The sequence below is a fragment of the Galeopterus variegatus genome, unplaced genomic scaffold (assembly GCF_000696425.1).
Source record: "Galeopterus variegatus unplaced genomic scaffold, G_variegatus-3.0.2 Scaffold432, whole genome shotgun sequence".
In the NCBI taxonomy this organism is placed as follows: Eukaryota; Metazoa; Chordata; class Mammalia; order Dermoptera; family Cynocephalidae; genus Galeopterus; species Galeopterus variegatus.
The window spans coordinates 362325-384879 of NW_007726543.1; the positions used below are offsets into that span (position 1 = coordinate 362325).

The 22555-nt window shown below is 36.2% G+C and overlaps 1 protein-coding gene across 1 annotated transcript in view; it reads right to left on the bottom strand.

The window, feature by feature from the left end:
* MIS18BP1 (MIS18 binding protein 1) overlaps positions 1-21033 on the bottom strand; it is a 45270-nt gene extending 24237 nt beyond the window's left edge. Inside the window, 11 exon segments of the mRNA XM_008568710.1 lie at positions 398-491; positions 965-1116; positions 3952-4109; positions 5245-5332; positions 7642-7772; positions 9470-9543; positions 15018-15502; positions 15886-15996; positions 20502-20579; positions 20582-20680; positions 20826-21033. Coding sequence (XP_008566932.1) covers positions 398-491; positions 965-1116; positions 3952-4109; positions 5245-5332; positions 7642-7772; positions 9470-9543; positions 15018-15502; positions 15886-15996; positions 20502-20579; positions 20582-20680; positions 20826-21033 — 1678 coding nt within the window.
* Positions 21034-22555: the final 1522 nt, after the last annotated feature.

Genomic DNA, 22555 nt, shown 5'->3' on the forward strand with positions numbered 1-22555 from the left:
AATTTTTTTATATAGGTATATTTAAAATGAAGTATAATTTTGTGATCTAAACAAAATTATTTAGTGCCCAGATTAAAGGAGGCAAACCTGTAAGTATATGTGGAATTTAAAGTTATAAATTATTTTTTATCATGCAATATCTTCTGTAAAAGTAATAAAACCAAACATTTAAAACCATTAGAACAGTTTACCATTTTAGGGCTGGCCAGTTAGCTCAGTTGGTTAAAGTGTTTGGTTCTCTGTACTAGCCAGTCTCCAGAAAAACAAAACAAAAATAAAATAAAACAAAGTTTACCATTTTAGATTAGGACATTTAAAAGATCATTTTTATCATATCAAAAACATTACAAATAGTAGCTTACTACTTATCATTACAAAACCATTACGGATATATTACCTTGCTTCTGACTTTTAATTATCTTTTCATTCTTTCTTTCACAATTGAGCTTCTTTGAAGAAAACTTTTTATATTCTTTTTTTCCAATTAATCCCTTCAAAATAAAAAAATGACTTTCTTTTATTTCAACTACTACCTAAACGTGACCTTAAAGCATTTTCACTGTATTCATTGAGCACACAAACCGCTAGGTATTTACAGTTCTACAGATTTCATTAGTGAAGGCATTCAGAAACTCACTTGCTAGAGCTTTAGCTTTAGAAGCACCACGTCCACTATTCTAAATATTTCCTTTATTGATTTAATACTTTGTGGTTTTTCAAGTGCGTTTTTGTACACTTTACTTTAAGCTTGACTCAAAGCTAAAACTTTGTTATTGTTGCCTGCACTTTTTCACTGAGAGACTGGGAAAATAATCAAGACATTTACCTACAGTCCCAAAGTTAACTAAAAGCTGACACCTTACAAACAGAACTTATATCTTCTGATTTTTGTCCTAAACCTTTTCATGGTGTCACATCATCACCCCTCTGAACAGCAAACAAACACTATACAGTAAAGCCTTACCTGATTAGGTAAGTCACATCCTCCTCCATTTTGAATAGTATTATTTATATGGTCATCTGGGAGCTTTAATGGTGGTTCATTTCGGCAATTGCTATGGAAAATGTTTAATTCTGTAGCTCTTGGCAACCCATTGTGTTTATTACTCTTCAGTTCTTCAGTACAAAGAGATTTCAATAATTAACTATATAAAAGGTAAGCTGCTTTCCACATTAAAAAATTAACTTTGAAAAATTTCTCTAATCCAGTGTCACAAATATTTGCTATAATTTGATTATCATATAAAGCAATTTTATTTGGACAGAATTACTCTGTAATCCTGAATAAAACATAGTAGGGCCATGTTTTATTCAAATCACTTTTATTTTCAGAAAAAAAAAACAAAAACAAAAACAAAAACTGAACAGCCACATTATTCATAACTATCTGTTTTGGATCTCTTTTGTCACATCTAAAAACAGACCAGTAAGATTAACCGATCTGGTAAATAAAAATTCCTGTTCATCCTAACTGCACATGAACTCAATATAAACAGAAAGCTAATAACTATTTCCCTTATTCTTCATGTACATGGAATGATGTTTCAGTTAGTTTATGTACTCCAATACATAACTAATATATAACTAAATTTACGCTAAAAAGAATTTTGACCAAAACCAAATTACATTGTACAAGATTATATGTTCAACAAATAGTTATTCTTCTAGAAGCTATATATTTTAAAGATTTACAATGGATGGTCCCTGCTCTTGAGAATGTTATTGTATAGTAAAGGAGGCTGATATTACAATAAGTCATTTATAACATATTCCGGTAAGTATAATAACAGAGATAAAGTACTTTAAGAGCAATACTATTAAATACAGGCTAGAGCACTAAATATGCAAAACTACATTTTATGTAAATCATTACAACACACACAGCAGAACAGATTTTAGTAACTTTTACTCATCTATATTATTTAGAAAGGGCTGTAAGTTAATGTTTATACATTTTTTTGGGGGGGGGTGGCAAGTGAGGCATATGAGTAACTTTTACTAATTTATATTATTTAGAAAGAGTTGTAAGTTAATTTCATATCATTTTAAATTATCATGAGTTGGCGCCTTTATATAGCCTTAGCTGTTTAATGTTAGACGTAGTTTTATTTTAGTTGTTTTCTCATGGAAAGCATAATAATGACAATAATAAAAACAACAATAGTATCAATCACCACCACTCAAAATAACTTAGGTGATATCAGGATACTCAGTGTCTAACAGTTTCATAAAACAAAAATTTAAAGAATCACACCAGAAAAATGATACATCCAAATATAGTAATATCTGTCCCTAAATTGAGCTTTCTTAGGGGAGGCATCATTTCTAAGTTCCTATCACTTAACACACAGATCAGGGTTCATGGAAAGTGCTTTAAAAATGTTTGAGTGATTTTCTTAAGAACACGACTGGCATTTTTAATAGTTTATCAAACTTTAGTCTTTTAAATTTGTATTCCACCCCACTTGCCACTTGTTTTCTGAAACACTTTACCAATAACATTCACAATTCAGCTCAAATTCCTAAAAAGTGCTGCTCTAAGTGAAGGGGGGAGGGGCTTGAGATAAGACCTAAGACTAAAGAAGATTAACGATTGATTGAAAGTGAAATATGCTTTCAGGTATTTTTTTTATTTAGGAGTGAAAAAGTCGATAGCAGGTGCTGCAGCCCCAGGACTCCAAAATATTTAGGATGGTCTAGCAATGACAATAAGCAATATGCCTAGTTTAAAGGAAATAGTATGACTTTTGATAGAATGAGAAAGGGTTGAGAAGGAACTAAAGCAATGGTAAGTGAATTTTTGCTAGCTCTAGGCAAGCACTCATCTACATATATAAGTTACTCCTTTCTCTGTACTAGAAAGGATATGCAAAATTTCAAGGTAAGAGAAAGTTCAATGAGGGGTGGGGAGTGGTTGGAGTGATAATACAGGACATTTATATCCAGTATGGTGCAATGTTTTTGACAGAAGCCATCTTTAAATCTTTTTCAGGTTTTGGGCCGGCCCGGTGGCGCACTGCTGTAGTGCGCCGCTTGGGAAGCGCGGCGGCGCTCCCACCGAGGGTTTGGATCCCACATACAGACCGGTTCCCGCTCACTGGCTGAGCGAGGCGCGGGAGCAACACCGAGGGTTGCGATCCCGTTGCCGGTCCCGGTCCGGTACGGGGGCGACACTGAGGGTTGCGATCCGTTGCCGGACACGGAAAAAGACAAAAAGGAAAAAAAAAAATCTTTTCCAGGTTTTGTAAGTTTTATAAAGCTCTTAGTAACCATGTCAAGGTAAAATTGCCAGAAATGTATACAACAAACAGATTTTAGGAACTTTTACTCATCTATACTATTTAGAAAGGGTTGTAGTTAATGTTCATACATTTTTTCAGGGGCAGGGGTGGCCAGTGAGGCATGTGAGTAACTTTTACTAATTTATATTATTTAGAAAGGGTTGTAAATTCATACATTTTTTTCAGGGGTGAGGGTGGCATGTGAGGCAAATACTGTTGGCAAAGAGCTGACCAAGAACAGTTCTACCATAGCAATGGTCATTTGAGAAAACACGCCATTTCCTCCATGAAAGAAAACTGGTTTTGTCTATTAGGAGGCATGAAATTTAGTACAAAAATGTCTCTTTGCTATAGGTTAGGGGTGGGTCGGCAGCCTAAATACCTTGGGTCAAGGAAATTGAAAGAACAGTCTTCTTTCATTGACACATGTATCTGCGTTCTTTGGTATTCTGATTAGTTAAAAGGTGATAGTATATTTAATGAAGTAAGCTGAATGCTGACCATGAACAGTTTGCATTGCAGTTACCTCTCCTTTAGAAGTAAAAAAGCAGGAATTGTAGGACAGTATTAGTCAAAGAACACAATACTATATACGTTATAAACAATAAATAATAAACAACGTAGAGCTTATATAAGAATTTACCACTATACCAGCCAAGACCAAACATACCCATGTCATCACAACCCAGGTCATAAGTGGTGTTGGCCCTTTGCGGAACATCTGTTTGGTTTTCTCTTGCATCATTCTTCACTGATTTTCGTATGTCAGGGACACATCTTGCAGTTTTCTGTTTTTGTCTGGCCTTTTCCCTGTTCTTTTCACCAGACCTAAAAACAATTATATTATTTTCTTCTCATATTGATATTCAAAAAACAAAACCCACAAATAAACAAATAAACCCCCCTCAGGTAAAGCTCCACCTCCCCAGCCCCCCCAGCAAAAAGTACCTTTAATCTTACATTTTTAATCATTCATGGCTTCTATCACCCTCCTCCACAAAGAACTCAAGTATAACATCTTAAGTCAAAGGACTCAAATATAACCTCTTAAGTGCTTCTTACTGTATGCTCCTATAATTCCTACTAATGCTGATATTGTAAGAAAACTAAAGGACAAATCCTACCAGTTGCCTGTTTTTGAAAATTAAGTTTACTGAAACAAAGCAATATGCATTCATTTACATACCATCTATGGGCTACTTTTCTGGTACAAAGGCTGTGTTAAACAGTAATTGCAATATAGGCAACAAACATGCCCACAAAAACACTTACCATCTGGCCCTTTATAGAAAAAATTGCCAGAACCCGTAATAAGCTATTACATTGTACTGTGATTAACTTTAAATTCTGTACCCACTATGAGCTCTTCAATGGCAAGAATTAATCAAATTCTTCTTTGTTTTCCCAATGCCAATCGAAGTGTCTGCTAAGTGGCTGACACTCAATAACTACTGAAAGAATAAGTGAGAGAAAAAAGGACCAAGAACTTCAGACTAGTATTTGACAGCTACATGCCTCTTGAAGGGCAGGTGATCAAGGATGAGTCCCTAAAATGTCAAAAATTTTATTTTCCTTTTAGATTTACTCAATATGACAGAAATTTTAGTAAAAGGTTATTGTTTTTGAAACTAACAGAGCTTCGGCATTCAAAAAAAAAAAACCAATCGAACCCCCACCAAAAACTAAAACCACTTCATATATTGGTTACTTGAGTCTGTACATTTGTAAAAGCTCATTACATTTAATACCTAAAATGGGTGCATTTTATTAAATGTTAACATTTATTAAATGTTAAATGTTAACCTCAATGAGGCTGACTTTTAAAAACTTAAAACAGGGCTGGCTGGTTAGCTCAGTTGGTTAGAGCATGGTGTTTTATATACCAAGGTCAAGAATTTGTATCCCTATACCAGCCAACTGCCAAAAACAAATAGAATTAAAAAAAAAAATTAAGACATTTTACCTTAATTGTTCTAGAAAATTATCAATGTACACTTTCCAATTTTCTGGAAATCCAAACATAAATTTCCTTATGAGGTAATTCGGATATCCTATTTAAAGATAAACAAAAAGTTACTTAAAAGCCTAGAATTTTAGAGATATCATCAATTTATTAAATCATTCAAAAAATATGTACTTATTACTTACTATGTGCCAGGCACTATCATAGATACCGGATTCAGCAATTAACAAAGCAAATAAAAATCCCCGCCCTCATGGAACTTGTCTTCTCGTGTGAAAGAGAAAGCAAACCAGTAAGTAGAATACCTTCTTTGCTAGATGGTTATGCAGGGAAGGTCGTTAGGGATACCAGCATGTTCATGTGGAAGTAGAGGTAGGCAGCAATTTGAAAAAGGATAGTCAGAGAAGTCCTCACTGTAATAAGGTGACTGAGCAAAATCCTGAAGGACACGAGAGACTGAGCCATGTGGCAACATGGGGTTGAAATACTTGGAGCAGAGATAACAGAAAGTGAAAGTCTACAAGGCAAGAGTATACCTGGTCTGTTTGTGGAACAATAAGGAGATCAGTGTAGTTGAAGTGGCATGAGATGGGTTAGTAATAGGAGGCTACTCAGATGGGTAATAGAGGCAGTGGGTGAGCATGGGAGATTATAATATAAGGCCCTGGGATCTTTTATGGATCTGGCCATTCACTTTGGGCAAGATGGGAAACTACAGAAAAGTTCTGAGCAGAGGAGCTACAGGATTTGACTTAATGTTAATAGGACCACAGTAGCTGTTATTTCGAGAAGAGTTTCTGGAAATGCCAAAGGGAGAAAGAACGACACCAGTTAGGAAGCTACTGTAACTATCCAAACAAAAGATGAGGAAGGACTGGATCACAGTGGTATAGCAGAAGCCTGGGTTCTGGATATATTTTGGAGATAATGCCAATAAGATGCACTGACACACTAGATTTGGGTACGAGAGAAATTGAGGATTTAAGAATGCCTTCAAGGACTTTGGCTAGTCACTGGAAACACGGAAAAATGAGGAAGGCTAAGCAGATTTAATGGAGAAGATCAGGTTTTAAGACATAACTAAGTTTGAGATGCCTACAGACATCCTAGTGGAGATGTCAAATTGACAGATGGAAAATAAGTTAGGTACTTTGAGGGAGAAGTCTTGGTTGAGATGTAATTTGGTATATGGCACCATACAGATGATATTTAAAGCCTAAAAGGAATCAGCACAGCACTGAGTGTAGAAAGCGCCCCAAGCTATACTGCCTTAATTCGAGACAAAGGAGAGAAATATGCAAAGAAACTAAGAAGAAACAGCAGTGAGGCAGAACAAAAATTGGAATATGGTATTCCCAAAGCTAAATAAAAATAATCTGGATTTAGGAGGCCATTGGTGACTTTCATGGACTGTTTTGGTGAAGAACTGGGGGTTAAGGCATTATTAAAGAGTGTTTAAGAAAAAATGTAAGAGAATTCGAGAGAAATTATAGCAAGTATAGACAAATCTTCTGAGTTGGTTTGTTGTAAGTTAGAGCAATAGTGGCTAAAAGAAGTGTGGTTAAAAGATGGTTTTTTTGGAAACAGGAGAAGGGAGAATTACTGCAGTGATTTCCTTGAATAAAAGAGAGAAAATAGGAGCTAGTGTGCAAATGGAGAGGTTAGTTAGTCCGTAAGAAAAGCAAGTATGGATGCAAGCAGCTGAGTAGATGTGGTGGAGAAATTCTTATCTGACTGCTCTTATTGCTCAGGTACTCATCTCTCTCCACCACCCTCCCGCCTAAGAAAGGGTGGGGAGGAGGTATTGGAGAGTTCCAAAAATACGAAATAGTCTCAGGGAGGAGGGGAGAGTGAATGGATTAGGGAAATACGGTAGGATGCCAAGCAGCACCAGGGGAACACTAATGACTATAACATGTCGCTGGTAATCATAAATTTAAAGTAGACTACTTGAGTGTGTTTTTCTCCAGCTATATTCAGTTGTGTGCAAAGCACAGGTAGAAAATTAGATCATACCAGGACTGGGATTGTGCCAGGTAGGTGCAACAAAGAGAGAAACCAGGGAGTTAAATTATATTCTTATAAATTAATTTCTTATAAATAAGGAGTATTTCACTTAATTTTTTTTTAATCACAGGACTTATCTAAATTGTCAATAAGAATGATTAGAGAAAAAAAATGCTTATACAAGTTTTACATAATGTGATCAGTTCTGTGCTAATTTTTAGTTTTGATTTATTCATAATTTTAAAATAGTTAAAAGCAAAAAAAGTATATTACTGTTAGAAACATGGTAAATTGGTTAACTTATTAAAAAATTTATCATATTCTGTGTGCTGGCCAGGTGTGGGGAGGGGGAGGATAAAAAAAAAATTATCAATGATGATAGTTACTTACCTTCTTCTTTCATGGAAATCTGGTCTATCATTCCTTTTAATATATAAATGTTGCCTGATAAAGTCCTAAGTTGGTTGTGCTTAATCCGCTCTATAATTACATTACTGTGCCAATATATGTTAGTGATGTCTCTAGGAGAAAAAACAGCTTAATTAAGGCCAAAATATTCACATTTTACCAGAAGTCACAATGTACATATGTAAGTATACAAATTTATAATAAAATATAGTAGTTTTGTACCATAACTACAGCAACACTAACAATATTATTAACCTAATTACAAAACATCTGAAGGCCAAACAATGCAGCAGAACTCAACTGCTTGGTTAATGTGATCCTTAGAGTATGTGTCTAGAAACTGTACCATGGCCAAACCATGCCTCTACTATGAAATACATCATTAGCAAGGAAGCAGAAGACTTCTCTAAATATGTGGAGAAGGCAGTACTTGCAACTACACTTAACTGATGCTAAGAATCCAAAGAACAATCTCCCTGTCCCTCTTCTTCAGGGTCTATACTGTGTTAGCTTTGGTGCAGAAATACAGATTGGATCTATTTAATCTTGTGTCTCTTTACCCTCACTTTACAGCCAAATGTTTTTACCTTTCATTTTGGAAAGTACCAAAAAGAGATTCTAGTTGCGAAAAAACAAATTATAGTATCAAATCATTGACCTATAAATCTACTCTTCATATTTCTTTAAATGAAGCTAAGAATAAAATATAAAATAGAAAGAACAAAGTATGAAGACGTATTAGATAAATGACAAACATTCCCCCATTCATTAGATAACTGATAAGAATAAATAAACTGCAAGAACAGTAAAGAAGTTCCTTTAATTTAGTTAAATAGGATTAAACTCATATATTACACCTTAGTACAATATTACTTTTCTTCCATTCTTTTTTGCTTTATTTAACAAATATTTAAATAACAGTCAAAAAGCACTACTCTCTAGTGTTACAAATATTAACTTACATAATCCTTAAAACAACTCAAAAGGTAGGTAATATTATTATCCTCATTGTACAGATGAAGAAACTGAGACTGAAGGAGGATAAGTAACCTGCCAGAGTAACACAGGGAGTTAAGTGGCAACAATGGGATTCCTAGAAAGGCAATCTACACTGCATCTTGGATATAAAGGAAATGGGCACAAGGCAGGCAGATATAAAGTGAACAACACATTTTAGATACTCAACTTAAAAAATTCCATATAAATACCTTAAAACAGTGACACATACCTTATACTGTTTTATTACAATTTTTTTATACCACTAAGAAACTGGTTTTGAAGACTAGAAAATGGTGCTAATAGCATAGCAGAATTAGGCAAGCCCACTTACTTAATGATGCTTTCACTTTAGGGAGAACCAGAAATTGCCAGTGATTACTTAATATGTAGCTGTATGGCAAAGTTTTAAATAATTTTGTTTCCTTTCCTAGATCAGTAATTTATATCTGGTTGTCCCAATTTAGATGTGAGAATCTGGACTGAAATGCATGTAGTAAATATTAACTGATCATAAGTAATTAAGCAGATAATACCAGTCCACTGAGTAGCACCTCAGAAAAAAAAAAAAAGTACTGTACAAATTTGAGCTATGGTTATTTAAAAAACAACTTATTTTTAAACAAGGAAAAAAGCTAGAAACATCAACATAGCTAGGACCTGTGTAGTCATTTTATATTTTGCCTTCAGTTCATAATCTTTTTAGAAACTGTTTTGTAGGAAGATGCCATTTGTCATGCATCACTTTTTAAGTTCTTACACACAAATCACTTTCTTAAGTTTTACTGAAAGAATATTGAAATGTTATACTTACATCAGTTTTCCTTCTACACATATAGCAGTATTATCATTGATGATTTTAATCATCCATTCCTGTAGCTGGATTACCTAATCAAGCATAAAACAAAGAACATATTGTTTGTGTTACTTATAGCATAAGCATTACAAAATTAGATTACATTAAAAGAAAAAAACTCGGGCCGGCCCGTGGCTCACTCGGGAGAGTGCGGTGCTGATAACACCAAGGCCCCGGGTTCGGATCCCACATAGGGATGGCCGGTTCGCTCACTGGCTGAGCGTGGTGCTGACAACACCAAATCAAGGGTTAAGATCCCCTTACCGGTCATCTTTTAAAAAAATAAATAAATAAAAATAAGGTTCGCTCACTGGCTGAGCGTGGTGCTGACAACACCAAATCAAGGGTTAAGATCCCCTTACCGGTCATCTTTTAAAAAAATAAATAAATAAAAATAAGGTTCGCTCACTGGCTGAGCGTGGTGCTGACAACACCAAATCAAGGGTTAAGATCCCCTTACCGGTCATCTTTTAAAAAAATAAATAAATAAAAATAAAAAAAAGAAAAGAAAAGAAAAAAACTCATCTAATTAATCCAAAGGATTCCTCAATGCCATCTCTATGAGAATCACATTCTATTTTCAGTAGCAACAGGTAAAACTCTTGTATATAATGAAACAGAAAAGATGAAGTGAGAGACTGAACTGAGGTTGTACTGCATAGTTTGTTCTACAATCTAGCAGGAATTATACTTCAAATATTCTTATATCAAATATCTCAAGAACTGGGGGGAAAAGAAAATCACATAAAATCCCAAGGTATACATTAAAACATCACGTCCTGCAAAGACCCAATAAGTTGGAGGAAAAAAAAGTCAGCTGTGTTGTGTACCATCATTTTTGCCCCTAAAAATTAGAGCTTTTTTTTTTTTTGTAAAGCTGATTTAGAGTTGCATTTCAATGGTCTATGCTGATAATCTACATTTAACAGCATTCTATAACAAACCAAACATCTGAATAGCTCACAGAATTCTTTATTTTAGTACAAGTAAAATCCCATTAATGGAAAAATTTCTACGAATATCTATGCAAAGAAATTGTTTATATTTCATAACAATTTAACATTGAACTATTTCTGATGAGCAATAAAACCAAAATTCATAGAATTACTAATTTGAGTTGCTATTTACTTTGTATTTAAAACTATACATAAAGACAAATTCTTGAGTGGTAGTTTTATACCAAGTCAGGAAAAGATGCCAAAATGAGAGGGTGGTCTTTGTTACTGCACTTCTCAATTATGTTCACCTAAAAAATTACAGGTAGGACTTGGAAAGGGGACAGTAACACTCCATTTTTTCCTAATCCCACATTTGGAACTACTTGAGATATAGCAAAACATGAGTCAGATGGAGATAATATTAAAATGAAAGCTAACACTAGTGTTAGCAGTTTTCCAAGAATCTTAGATGTACTGACTTATGTTACTCTCTTAACACTAGGAAGCAGGTATTATCATCTTTACTTTACAGATTAAAAAAACAGTAAAGTTGGGCTGGCTGGTTAGTTCAGTTGGTTAGAGCACAGTGTTGTGTGCAAGGTCATGGGGGTAGGATTCCCATACCAGCCAATCTGCCAAAAAAAACCAAACAAAAAACCTATAAAGCCTAGCTAAATAACTTGCCCAAGTCACACACAGCTAGTTAGTAACACGGATGGGTTACAAATCTAGGAATTCTGGCTCTAGAATCCTATACCACACTGCTTATATACATTACCAAAATATTCATTCATTATTCATTCAACAAATATTTGTTGCATTCTACTGTTTTAGGCAGTGGGTTTCACTGAGAAACAAAACTGTTGTCCTCTTAGAGCAAATTTTCTTGTGTGTGTGTGTATTGAGGGGTGGGTTGTGGAGGCAAGCTGGATGGTGGTATACAGACAAATAAATATTAAAATGTTAGGTGATGATAATTACTATAAAAAAAAAGTATAAGGTATTAGAAAACTAGGGGTTTTTTTTTTTTTGTTTTTTCAGATAGAAAAGTCAGGGAAGATCTTTGAACAGACAATTGAATAAACTGAGGAATGAGCCACGTGGATATCTGCAAGAAGATTCTTCCAAGCAGAGAGAACAAGTACAAAGGCCCTAAACAGGTAGTATGAAAAGCACAGTAGCCTGAAAGGAGCAAGCAAGAGGAAATAAGAGGTGAAGTTGGAGATCTCCAGAATTACAAAGAGCCCTGTAAATCAGGGTAAAAGCTTAGTGTTTTCTCCCAAAATAGGAAGTTACTGGAGGATTTTGAAGAGGGGAGTGTCATGACAATATTATAAGGGGCTGCTGGGTAAAGATTAGATTACATGAAGATTCTGGCTTTTGTCTGGAAAAAAGACTGAAGAGGAGGGAGGCAACAGTGGGAGAAGGGAGACCATTAGGCTAATGCAGTAATCCCTGGACCACAACACATTGGTTGGGCAGTGAGAAGTGACCAGATTCATGACAGAGCCAAAAGGATTTCTTCACAGTTTGGATGTGGAGTATGAAAGAAAAACCAAGAGTCCAAGACAAATCTAAAATTTTTGCCTAAGTACTTGGGGGAATGGTATTACTAGTATTAATATAAGATAATGAAGAAGGAGGATTATGGTGAAAAAACCAAAAATTTAGTTTTGAATGTGTTAAATTTGAGATGCCTATTAAATATCGATAGAGAAGTCATACAGATAACTGCATGAGTTTGGCATTTAGGAGAATGTTCTGGGTTGGAGATACATATTTGGGAGCTATCAACATATTGATGGAATTTAAAGCTATGGCACTGGATAATATAGTCCAGAGAGTGTGGGTAGCTACAGAAACACTTCTATTAGGGACTGATATTAGGGAATTCCAATTTATGGGACTGATTCTGGGGACAGGAAGAGGAAGCAGCAAAGGGGACTGAGAAAGGAGGGCCAGTGATGTAAAAGAAAATTAGGAGTTATCCTGGAATCCAAAAGTAAAATAAATACTATGTTTTGAAAAAGACATTTTGATTCATTGTGTTAAACGCTCATGAGCAACTGAGAATACGGAGTGAGAAATAAGAATCAATCACTGGATTTGGTGATATGGAGATGACTGAACTTGGGAAACAAAAAAATGGAGTGGCGGCTGGAGTGGGAAAGGGGATAATGGAAAGGTGGGCTTCCGTTTGCATTTTTAAAAAAAAATAGAGGCCATACTTCAGCATGTTTATATGCTACTGGGAATGATCCGGAAGAGAGGAAAAAATTGAGGGGATAATTGCAAGGGCAATGTCCTTTAAAGTGGTAAGAGGAAATGAATGGGCCCTGAAAGGGAGCATGAATTGTTCACTCACTTTAACAGGAGGGAAAGCAAAGTATGTGGACACAGCAGCAGGTAGATTGGTAGATTTGGTGATGGGATCATGAGGTTCTCAATGAAATGAGCATAAAGAGGAAGATTTGGAGTTTAAGGAGAGAAAAAGTATGGCACAGTCCTCTAGGAAAGCCAGAGAGAGGACTGACAAGTGAAATGTACCAGGACTAATGGGCAACACTGACAGCCCACTTAAGGTTGGTAGACAAATTTAAAATGAGACCAGTCAGCATGGTTGTGTCTTCCTCCAACCATCTTTAGCTTGCACGTACAGGTATGCAGCAAAAGAGCTAAATTTAACAAGATAGGATTTTGCCAGTGGAGGACAGAGAAAAAAAAAAGGCAGTTGAGTGTTATAACCTGTAACAATTATGATGATGGACCATGGAATCTATGTGGGATAAAGTGGGAAATGAGGACATGAGAGTTGATGGACTGAAGACTATCTTAGTGGGGTTAGAGTACTGATGGTGAGGGGTGAGGGAAGAGTACTAGACAGAAAATGATCTGGATGAAAGGAGAGGAGTCAGTAGTGAGAGTGGGATGCCTGAAAGTGAGAATTTGGTGCATGTACTGGTAAGGACAAGGTATGGGTATGGCTAGGGTAGAAAAAGGTAGGAGAAAGAAAGGTCAATGAATATCAAGAAATCGAAGAGGCTGGATGGATCATGTAATGAATACTGATGTCCACCAGAGACGATGACAGAAATAGTAGTAGAGGAAAACCTAACAGGCGTCAAACACTTCAACAGGAATGCAAGGTAATGACAAGGAGGTTGTATTATAGGTGAATACAAGAAGAGGGGACAGGTAGTGGTAAAATCTTATGCATGTGCTTCAAAGAAACTTTAGAAAGAAGGAAAAACAGCCTAAAGTAGCAATGAGGTAGAGCAAGAGAGACATACCTTATATCTCTAGGTCCAACGGAATGTGGGATATGGGAGAAAAAAGAGCCACCATTTGAAAGGGTTATTTGTAGAAGCCATACTTTAGTCAAAGCAAGGTTAAGAAAAGCCACAGAAGATTGAGAGTATAACATTTTGCTGATAACATACCTCAAGTTCAAGAGGGCACAATGTAATTGTTTGAATGATGAGAGGGATGAGTGAGAAATAGGGTCAGAATCAGGGAATATACAGAACTATATAGACATGAGAATCCTGGGAGGCTTGGACTTCTTGTGGTAACTGAGATAAAGAGCACTATAGAGATGATGGAATTAGTATTGTGCGGTCTCTTAGAACAGTTGTCTTCAAACTTTTTTGCTCAACTCACCTCACACGTTTTTAAGTCAGCATCTAAAACTTTCCATCAGAAGTTAAAATATTAGCAAATAATGCAATTTCTACTGAATACATTAAGTTATAAAACTGTAACTGTCACATTATTCTTGAAAATTTAGAGACTATAAATATCATTTTGGGGCAGGCCCATGGCTCACTCGGGAGAGTGTGGTGTTGATAACACCAAGGCCACGGGTTCGGATCCCATATAGGGATGGCCAGTTAGCTCTCTGGTGAGCGTGGTGCTGACAACACCAAGGGTCAGGATCCCCTTACCGGTCATCTTTAAAAAAAAAAAAAAAAAAAATCATTTTAATTTGATACCCACCATCATCCATTAAAAAATTAATGGGCAAACTTTTAATAGTTGGAAATTTTACAGTGTCTTTCTCCTTGAACTTGTATTTCCATTCTACTTCCTTCCTAAATCATAATTTATCCTAATGTAACATAGTTTGATGCTCTAATGTATTTTATTGACCATCCTATATTACATCGGGAAAAATCTCAAAACTTCAGATGCTATAATTCTTTCCTATTTCAATTGCTCTGTTAATAGTATCCAAAGAATACAAAAAAAAAAAAAGATCAAGAGCAAGAATGAATTCAATGTTCTTCCCAAAAAGGAATAAGTAAATCGTTGAATGCTATACAACTAGTAATACAGCAAGGTAAAACTTAACACCCAGGTCTTCTTACTTTTAGCCCACTTCCCTTTTCACTAGGCTACACTGTTGCTATAGTAAATAATAATAAAACATAAAAATGAAACTTTTTTTCCCCCAGCTGGCCAGTAAAGGGATAAACTACTTTTAATAATGAGGAGCGCATAGGAGCTCAAGTTCTTAAACAATGGGGGTAAAAAGGAGAAATAAATATCTGCCTCAAAAGTTTTCCTACCTTATTTTTTCTAACTTCATTTGTAATACTTTGAAATACACTAGGAGGAGAAATCTTTGAAACATTTCTTTTTGACCTCCGAGGTATTGTTAAATGAAGTCGTGGAGTTGCAAGTATAATTTTACATGTATCTTTCATGGAACCTGGAAGGACAGTCTCTCTGGGCAAAGTTTTTTCATCTCCTTCCTTAACTTCCTGTTGTGAAGTCCCTTCTGTTGTCATCTCACTACCAGCAAATACTAATTGAGTGTCACTTTTAATAGGAACACAATTAATACTGAGACCCTCAACATTAGTATTTTGAGATTTTTCATAAGAAGAATCAATGCCTTCTAAAATGAACGTGTCCTTTTTGGACTTAGTGGTTTCAACTATATACTCCTTGGAGTGAAGAACTTCTTTAGCCAACTGTGCTCTAGTTAACGCCTTGTTTGAGACTCCTGCAGCCGAAAAGTTTTCTTGTTCTTGGTTCAGGATAGGAAGTTCTACAAAAAAATATAAAGCAAAATTTATAGAAGGATCATAAGAACTTAAAAGAGAAATAAAAGTCAATTTAAAACAGGCCAGTCGATTAGTTCAGTTGGTTAGAGTGTTATGTTATAATACCAAGATCAAGGGTTCGAATCCCTATACCGGCCAGCCACCAAAAAACCACCCAAAAAACAAAAGACCGTTTATATTAAAAAGAAGTCCTCAGGTTAAGAATGCTCTACCCTCCTGCCCAGTCTTTCTCGGAGGGCCTCTGGTTTTTACAATTTAAGCTTCTGACAACAGTCAATGCTTATTGCTCACCAAGGGAAAATAATTCCCTAGCACATCTAAAAACATACTCAAGTAACAAACTAAAAAACAAAACAAAAAAGTTTACCGTAAGTTAAATTGTGTAGTGGTGCTTTCTTTTCTTGCTGGTGTTGAATCTTTTGTTTGACTGGAAGGAAAATATTATCTGATGATTCTACAGGAACTTCTTGCACTGAGGTTGAGATTTTGTTTTAAAGAAAGAAGTTGAATTGCATTAGTCACTGAGAAGAAAAAAAATGTCTTTTTAAATTCTTGAAATAAAGACCCTGTGGTTCAGTAATGATCAGACCAGTATAGTATACTTTTGCAATATATGACAGTTACATAAACTTTTTCCCTCATTATCTTCTCATGCCTTCACCCCATTCTCTATACCTACATCATGCTGAGGAAGAATTTTGAAAAAATCTTTTCCAAGATACAACTTGCCAGCTCTAGACAAAAGTATACTACTAGACTGAGAAGCCTGGGGATTTGGAATAAAATTCTGGTGCTGCCACAAATTGGATATGTATATGTTTAAGATTACATCACAGTCTTGAAAATTCTTATTCTGCTTCTGGTTGCTATAAATTTCTAAAACATGAAAGAACAGTTAAAAGTTGTAACTTATTCTTTAAAAATGAAAATGTTGAGACACAACAGCAGACTCAACCATAATGTATATCCCTTTGATATCTCTTTAGTAGGCCTTCAAGGCACAAAAGTAGTAGATGTATCAACTAGACAGATAAGACTGATAGTACAGCTTATATTTTATTCTGCTTTACATCCTAGATCTTTAAAGTTTAACATTTCTTGAATATAGAAATGAGTTTCTTTCACACAAAAAGGAGAAGATAATACTTAAAATTTGTGCAAGAGAAGGAAAGACAATTGTTTAATTTCAAATATTATACTTAAAAAAAGGCAATAATTATGCTTTAATAAGTATGCCACTTGGCCTTAGAAATCTTAATATAAAGATTTCATTGTAATGATGTGTCATAAAAATAAGTGATAACCTTCTATTTCTTTAACTTATTCTACTGGAAATGGCAGGGCAATGCAGTAAGGACAAGCAGGTAATTCAATCAAATATAACATGCTGTAGAAACTGGGTCCCTTATTTGGGAGTCCAAGGTCCATGCAGACTCTCCAAACGGTCTCTAAAATTACATATAAAATTTGTATTTATATTTTTGTGTGCATTTTCTGGGGAAAGAATCATCAGATTCCTAAAGCAGTCAGTAGTTCCTACTCTCTCAAATTCTACCTTACATATAAACGTGCTTCAAAGTGCATTATTTCATTTGCTTCTCCCTTTTCTCGCAGGCTGTATGAGAAATAGATTATTTTATGCACTCCCCCACTTCCGCCCCAAACTCCCTTAGAAAACTCTGCTTTCTTTGTCAGAATATGTCACTGTCTTTGAAATGCAAAATATGCCCACAATCTACCGTGCAGTAGTTAAGAGTACCGGCTTTCTAATAGGTATCTAATAGATCTGCAACATAACCAGTGCCATTTTAGACAAGCCCAAGTACAAAATGGTGCTGTCCACCTCCTCCCCTCCGCTCCCCCCATTCTCTTTTACAAGAAGCCTCATCGTTTCAGAGAAAATGAAACTTTCGGTGTTTCCACACAAGCAGAACTCTCCATTCCCATGACCTAACTCAATCCCCACCCCATAATTACATCACCCAGCTCTTGGTGCCAACATACCAATATAAGCTCCTACCACCCTATATTAGCTGCTGTCCCCCATTTTCAGGGCACCCCAGGCTGTCCTCCATTTTGAGTACAGTCCGGCAGATTTCTTTCTTTAATAAGCTTGAATGCTACCCCGCATCTTGGGTCACTTTCTTCTAGTATCTGTATTCAATTCTCAGCCTGTCACTTATTTATTACCTCTGAGAAATACAGCAGACTTATTTTCTTTATAAGCTCAATTTATGTGCCATTAAACGAGCATCTACCCATTGCATTTGCTGAAAGGATTAAATGAGATAACACATGTAAAATATCTTTCATTATCAATTACTGAAACTCATCAAAATCTCCATTTCAAGTTTCCCAATTTTTGACCACTTTCTCTTTTCAGCTCATTCTGTCAAACCCACTGTCTCAAAAAGGCCTACACTTTATATTCCCTCATCTCCTTCAGATCCTCTTTTCCTTCAATAGCCAACTTAAATTTCATGGTCACCCACTTGCACATACCCTCAACTCCTTTGTCTTTCTGTCACTTCATTCTATTTGGCAAAATTACAACCTAGATAAAATCCAACTCCCTGTCTATTTCCCACCAGCAACTATGCTGCTAAACAAGGCTAGAGGAAAACTTAACCATATTTGCTGGTCTCACTTTAAATTCATGCCCACAAATCTCATGTAGCTCTTTAATGTTACCCAAATTTGGGCCTAGTCTATTTACTATTCCCCTGTCCTATGCTATTCAAAACTCCACCTCCTCAAACTTCAACACTTGCTTCCCATAATCACTCTCAGCTGATGAACTTACTTATTTTAGATTACTTGTGAATTCATACAATAACAACCTACCAGCATCTGTATCTATATACACCACCTTCTTTCTTGTTAATGACTGATCTGTGTTCCTAGTTAAGGCCAACCCTCTACTTAAGCATTAGATTCTATTCCCTCTCAACTACTCAAGGGCAGCACACTAGCAACCAGTTTTTTCTATCCTACTGGATTATTCTCAACAGCATACAAAAATAGTTATTTTCCCAGTTATTAAAAACAACAATAAAGCCTTTAACCACACTTTCCATTATTTCTTTGATCCTCTCAAAAGAACTGTCTATGACCACCATTGCCAATTTATTTCATCACATTCTCTTGAACCCTCTCAAATCATGTCTTTGATCCTATCCACCAAAACTGCCCTCAAAGCCACCAGTGACCTCCACATTGCTAAATCCAATGTCAAATCTCAGCTTACTTAACTGATTAGCAAGCAGCATTAGACACAGCTGATGACTCCCTCCTCCTTAAAGCACTTTGCTGTCTTGGCTTCCACACTATCACACTCCTGGTTTTTCCTTCTTCCTCATCATCTTCTTAGTGGCTTTCTACTGAGAGGCTTTTCTACTCTTTAACTTCTAAATTGAATTGCCCCAGGGATAAGCCCTTGAACACTGCCTCTTTCTACACTTACTCCTTGAAGAGCTCGCCTAACCTCATAGCTTTAAATACCATTCAGATGCTAATAATTCCCAAATGTACTTCTTTCACCTGGATCACTTCCCTAAATTCCAATTGATTTTTTCCAACAGCCTTAAGTGACATCTTCACTTAGATTTTTAATAGACACGTCAAAATTAAAATGACAAAAAACTGAATGAGCCCCACCATTCCTCCTTCCGTCTGCCCCACTTCCAGTTGCTCAGACCAAAACCAAAAAGCAAAAACAAAAATACACCCTGGAGTTCTTTATATTTTTTTTCTTTTACATTACACACCGAATCTATGAGCAAATCCTATTGGCTCTACCTTTAAAATATATTCAGAATCCAACCACTGTTTATCTTCATTACTACCACCTGGACCAAGCCTGGACTACCTCAAATCCACAGCCAGGGTGCTATTTTCAAACTTTGTCATCCCTCTGCTCAACACCCTTCAATGACTCCTTATTTTGCTCAGAGTAAAGGCCCAAACTCTTACATTTACCTATAAGATCCTACATTATCTGACCCACTCTTATTTACTCCCTCCTCCTCAGCTCTATCAACTCACTCCATGACACATTAACCTCACAGCTAGTCCTTGAATTTTTTAGGCACGCTCCTATTTCGGAGCATTTGTGAGGCAGGAAGCTAGAGACAAGAGTGGGAGAAGGAAAAACTGGTTATTTGCAAAAGCGACAAATCGGTTCCCTGAACAGACATGCACATGCGCAGAAGCAAAGACAAAGACAATTCCAGGCAGGGAACCTCCCCCACCCCCGCCCCACCTTGGGCGCCATTCGGTTACACCAGTGAGTTCCCACCAGCTAAGGCGCCAATCTCTTTAAACAATACAACAGGAACTGCATTCAGGGCTCAACCAATGACCAAATGTCACGAATCCAACTAAGGACTTAAAACCTCAGGAATGTAACCGTCAGGCCTCTTGAGCACTTTTCTCTCTTGCTCGAGCCCACTCCATCCTCTCCGGAGTGTACTCTTCTCTCTTCCTTTGCTAGATAAAACTGCCTTTACCTTTGATTCCTAGTGTGTCTCGTCCAATTCTTTGTCTGAGACACCAAGAACCCGGACCTAGCCAGCGGGACCTGGAATTATCCTGCAACATCGGTACCAGCTGTTACCTACCTAGATCATCTTTGCCCCATCCCCAAGATACCTGTACCTACCATCTCCTTCAGTTTTGAGGGCTAAAATGCCATCTTCTCATTGAAGCTTACTCTAACCACCCACTGACATTTACAACCCCCTCCAACTTTCCCCAATCTTACTGTGCTTTTTCTTTTTATCTATCTGCTTTTCTTTCTCTACTGTATCATAAAAATTATTTTAGATATATTAATTATTTCTCCGCACTATCTGAATGTGAGCTATAGGAGAGCAGAGATTTTTATCCATTTTCATCACTGCTTCATCCAGAGCATCTAAAACAGCATCCAACACATTAAACACTCAAGACATTATAGCTTTTTAGCCAACACATAAAACTAACCTCTTAATGAACTGTTATCTGATTGGAATGACTTGTTTTCCTTTTCTTCACAAAGGTAGGTATGCTGTATTCTCTTCTCAGCTCTATTAGGAGTGAAGATTTTACTTCCACTTGGTGGTGGTTCCAACAAACTACTGTTTCTGGCTGCCAGCTTTTGCTCCTCACGCAGCACTTTTTCTTTCATTCCTTGAAATATTTTTCCTCGTGATTCACAGTTTGCTTTATTTTTTAATCCATCCTTGTTGGGCTTTATAGCACTGATATCAAGAAAACTGTTAGAAACGGTAGCCTCTGCAAACACAGTAGATTGAAATATATGTTTACTGTTCAAAGTTGTCATTTCTAGGAACTGATTATGGTCATTCAATTTTAAAAAGGAGTTCTTATATTTCACCAAATCTTTTACAGGAGTAAGTGTGCCTGAAGGAATGCTGTCAAGAAAGATTGCATCCATGGGCATATTTCTTCTCCTTTGAGAAGATGTCTCTGAAGACAAGTGAATTCTTAGATGTTTCAAAGGTGTTGTATCCATCTTGACAAGAGAGTAGCAACAAAGTTCCTCTACCAGAAAATTCACTTAAGCACAATTTTCAGCATAGAACTTCAGCAGGCCCAGGGAAACCTGTAGTTCAATGTGAAATCAGCAATTATTCTTTGGTGCAGAAAAAGTTTAAAGTTTACTTGATTTCCATAACAACATTTATATTAATTAAAAGATTTAATTAGTTCATGAAAACACAGACTAAGATTTTATTTTTTGTTAAAGCCTTGTTTTTATTATTATTTTTCAGTAGATGAGCAGTTTGGTCTTCAAATTTACTTCTCTACAAAAAAGTAGCATTCATAAAATAAATCTAATAGCTAAACTGATTTTTTGAATATGTTTCTGAAATTCCTGTAAACTTCCAAGTCTTAGGGGTTCCAATCTAATATCTGCATCAAAAAGAATTAAATGACATCTGCATATGCCACTATGTTAGGTTACAAAAGATTAATATTTCATAAATACTGTTTTTCCCTTTAGGCACTTAAATATTAAAGCAGCAATTACAATGATCTATCCTAACAAAAGCTGAACAATCCATTCAGTTATTTAAATAATCCCCAATCCTGATTTTGGTATGCTCTAAAACATTTAAATTGTAAGATCTTAGCTGAAAAAGCCTCCAATAAAGTAAATTATATTCATCCTATCTTTTAAAAAGTGTAATGCTACTCAGTATTTTTAAAAGAAATCATGTACTTGAACATACATGGTATTAGACTTGTTTTAACTTGTTTCTTATGTATAAATTTTATTTTCCATACAAGGACATTAAGATTCTGGGTGAGGACCCATACAGTTGCATTCAGTAATACTTGGTAAATAAATACATTATTCCAATCCAAGAAGTCTGGAACTTACTAGTATAGATTTATAGCATCTCTTACTGCTGAATTTACAACTATTCCAATCAAAACAAAAAATTAATAAACTGGACAACTGCAGGTAAAAATGGCAAAGTATGTTCAGGTTTACACAATATTAATTCCTCAGAGGCTAATGAGATGCTCAACAAGATGTAAAAACTGCAAATTAACTAGCAGCACTGAAAACAGGCCCAATCTGTACTAGACATACAGAATTGTTTTCATTTAAGGCAGACAATTACAATCACATTGAAAGGCTCCCACGTGAACCAGCACAGAGCTGTTTCTTTCAAGTTCTCCAACACCTGCCACCCCTCCCCCAATTCAAGCAAGTAGTAGGATGAAGATGAGTAGGAAAGATTGAAAAATACTCAAATTCTATTCTCCCTTCCATGGGCCGGCCCGGTGGCGCACTGCTATAGTGCGCCGCTTGAGAAGCGTGGCGGCGCTCCCGCCCGAGGGTTCGGATCCCACATACAGACCGGTTCCTGCTCACTGGCTGAGCGAGGCGCGGGAGCAACACCGAGGGTTGCAATCCCGTTGCCGGTCCCAGCCCGGTACAGGGGTGACACTGAGGGTTGCGATCCGTTGCCGGACACGGAAAAAGACAAAAAAAAAAAAAAAAAAAAAAAAAACAAAAGGGG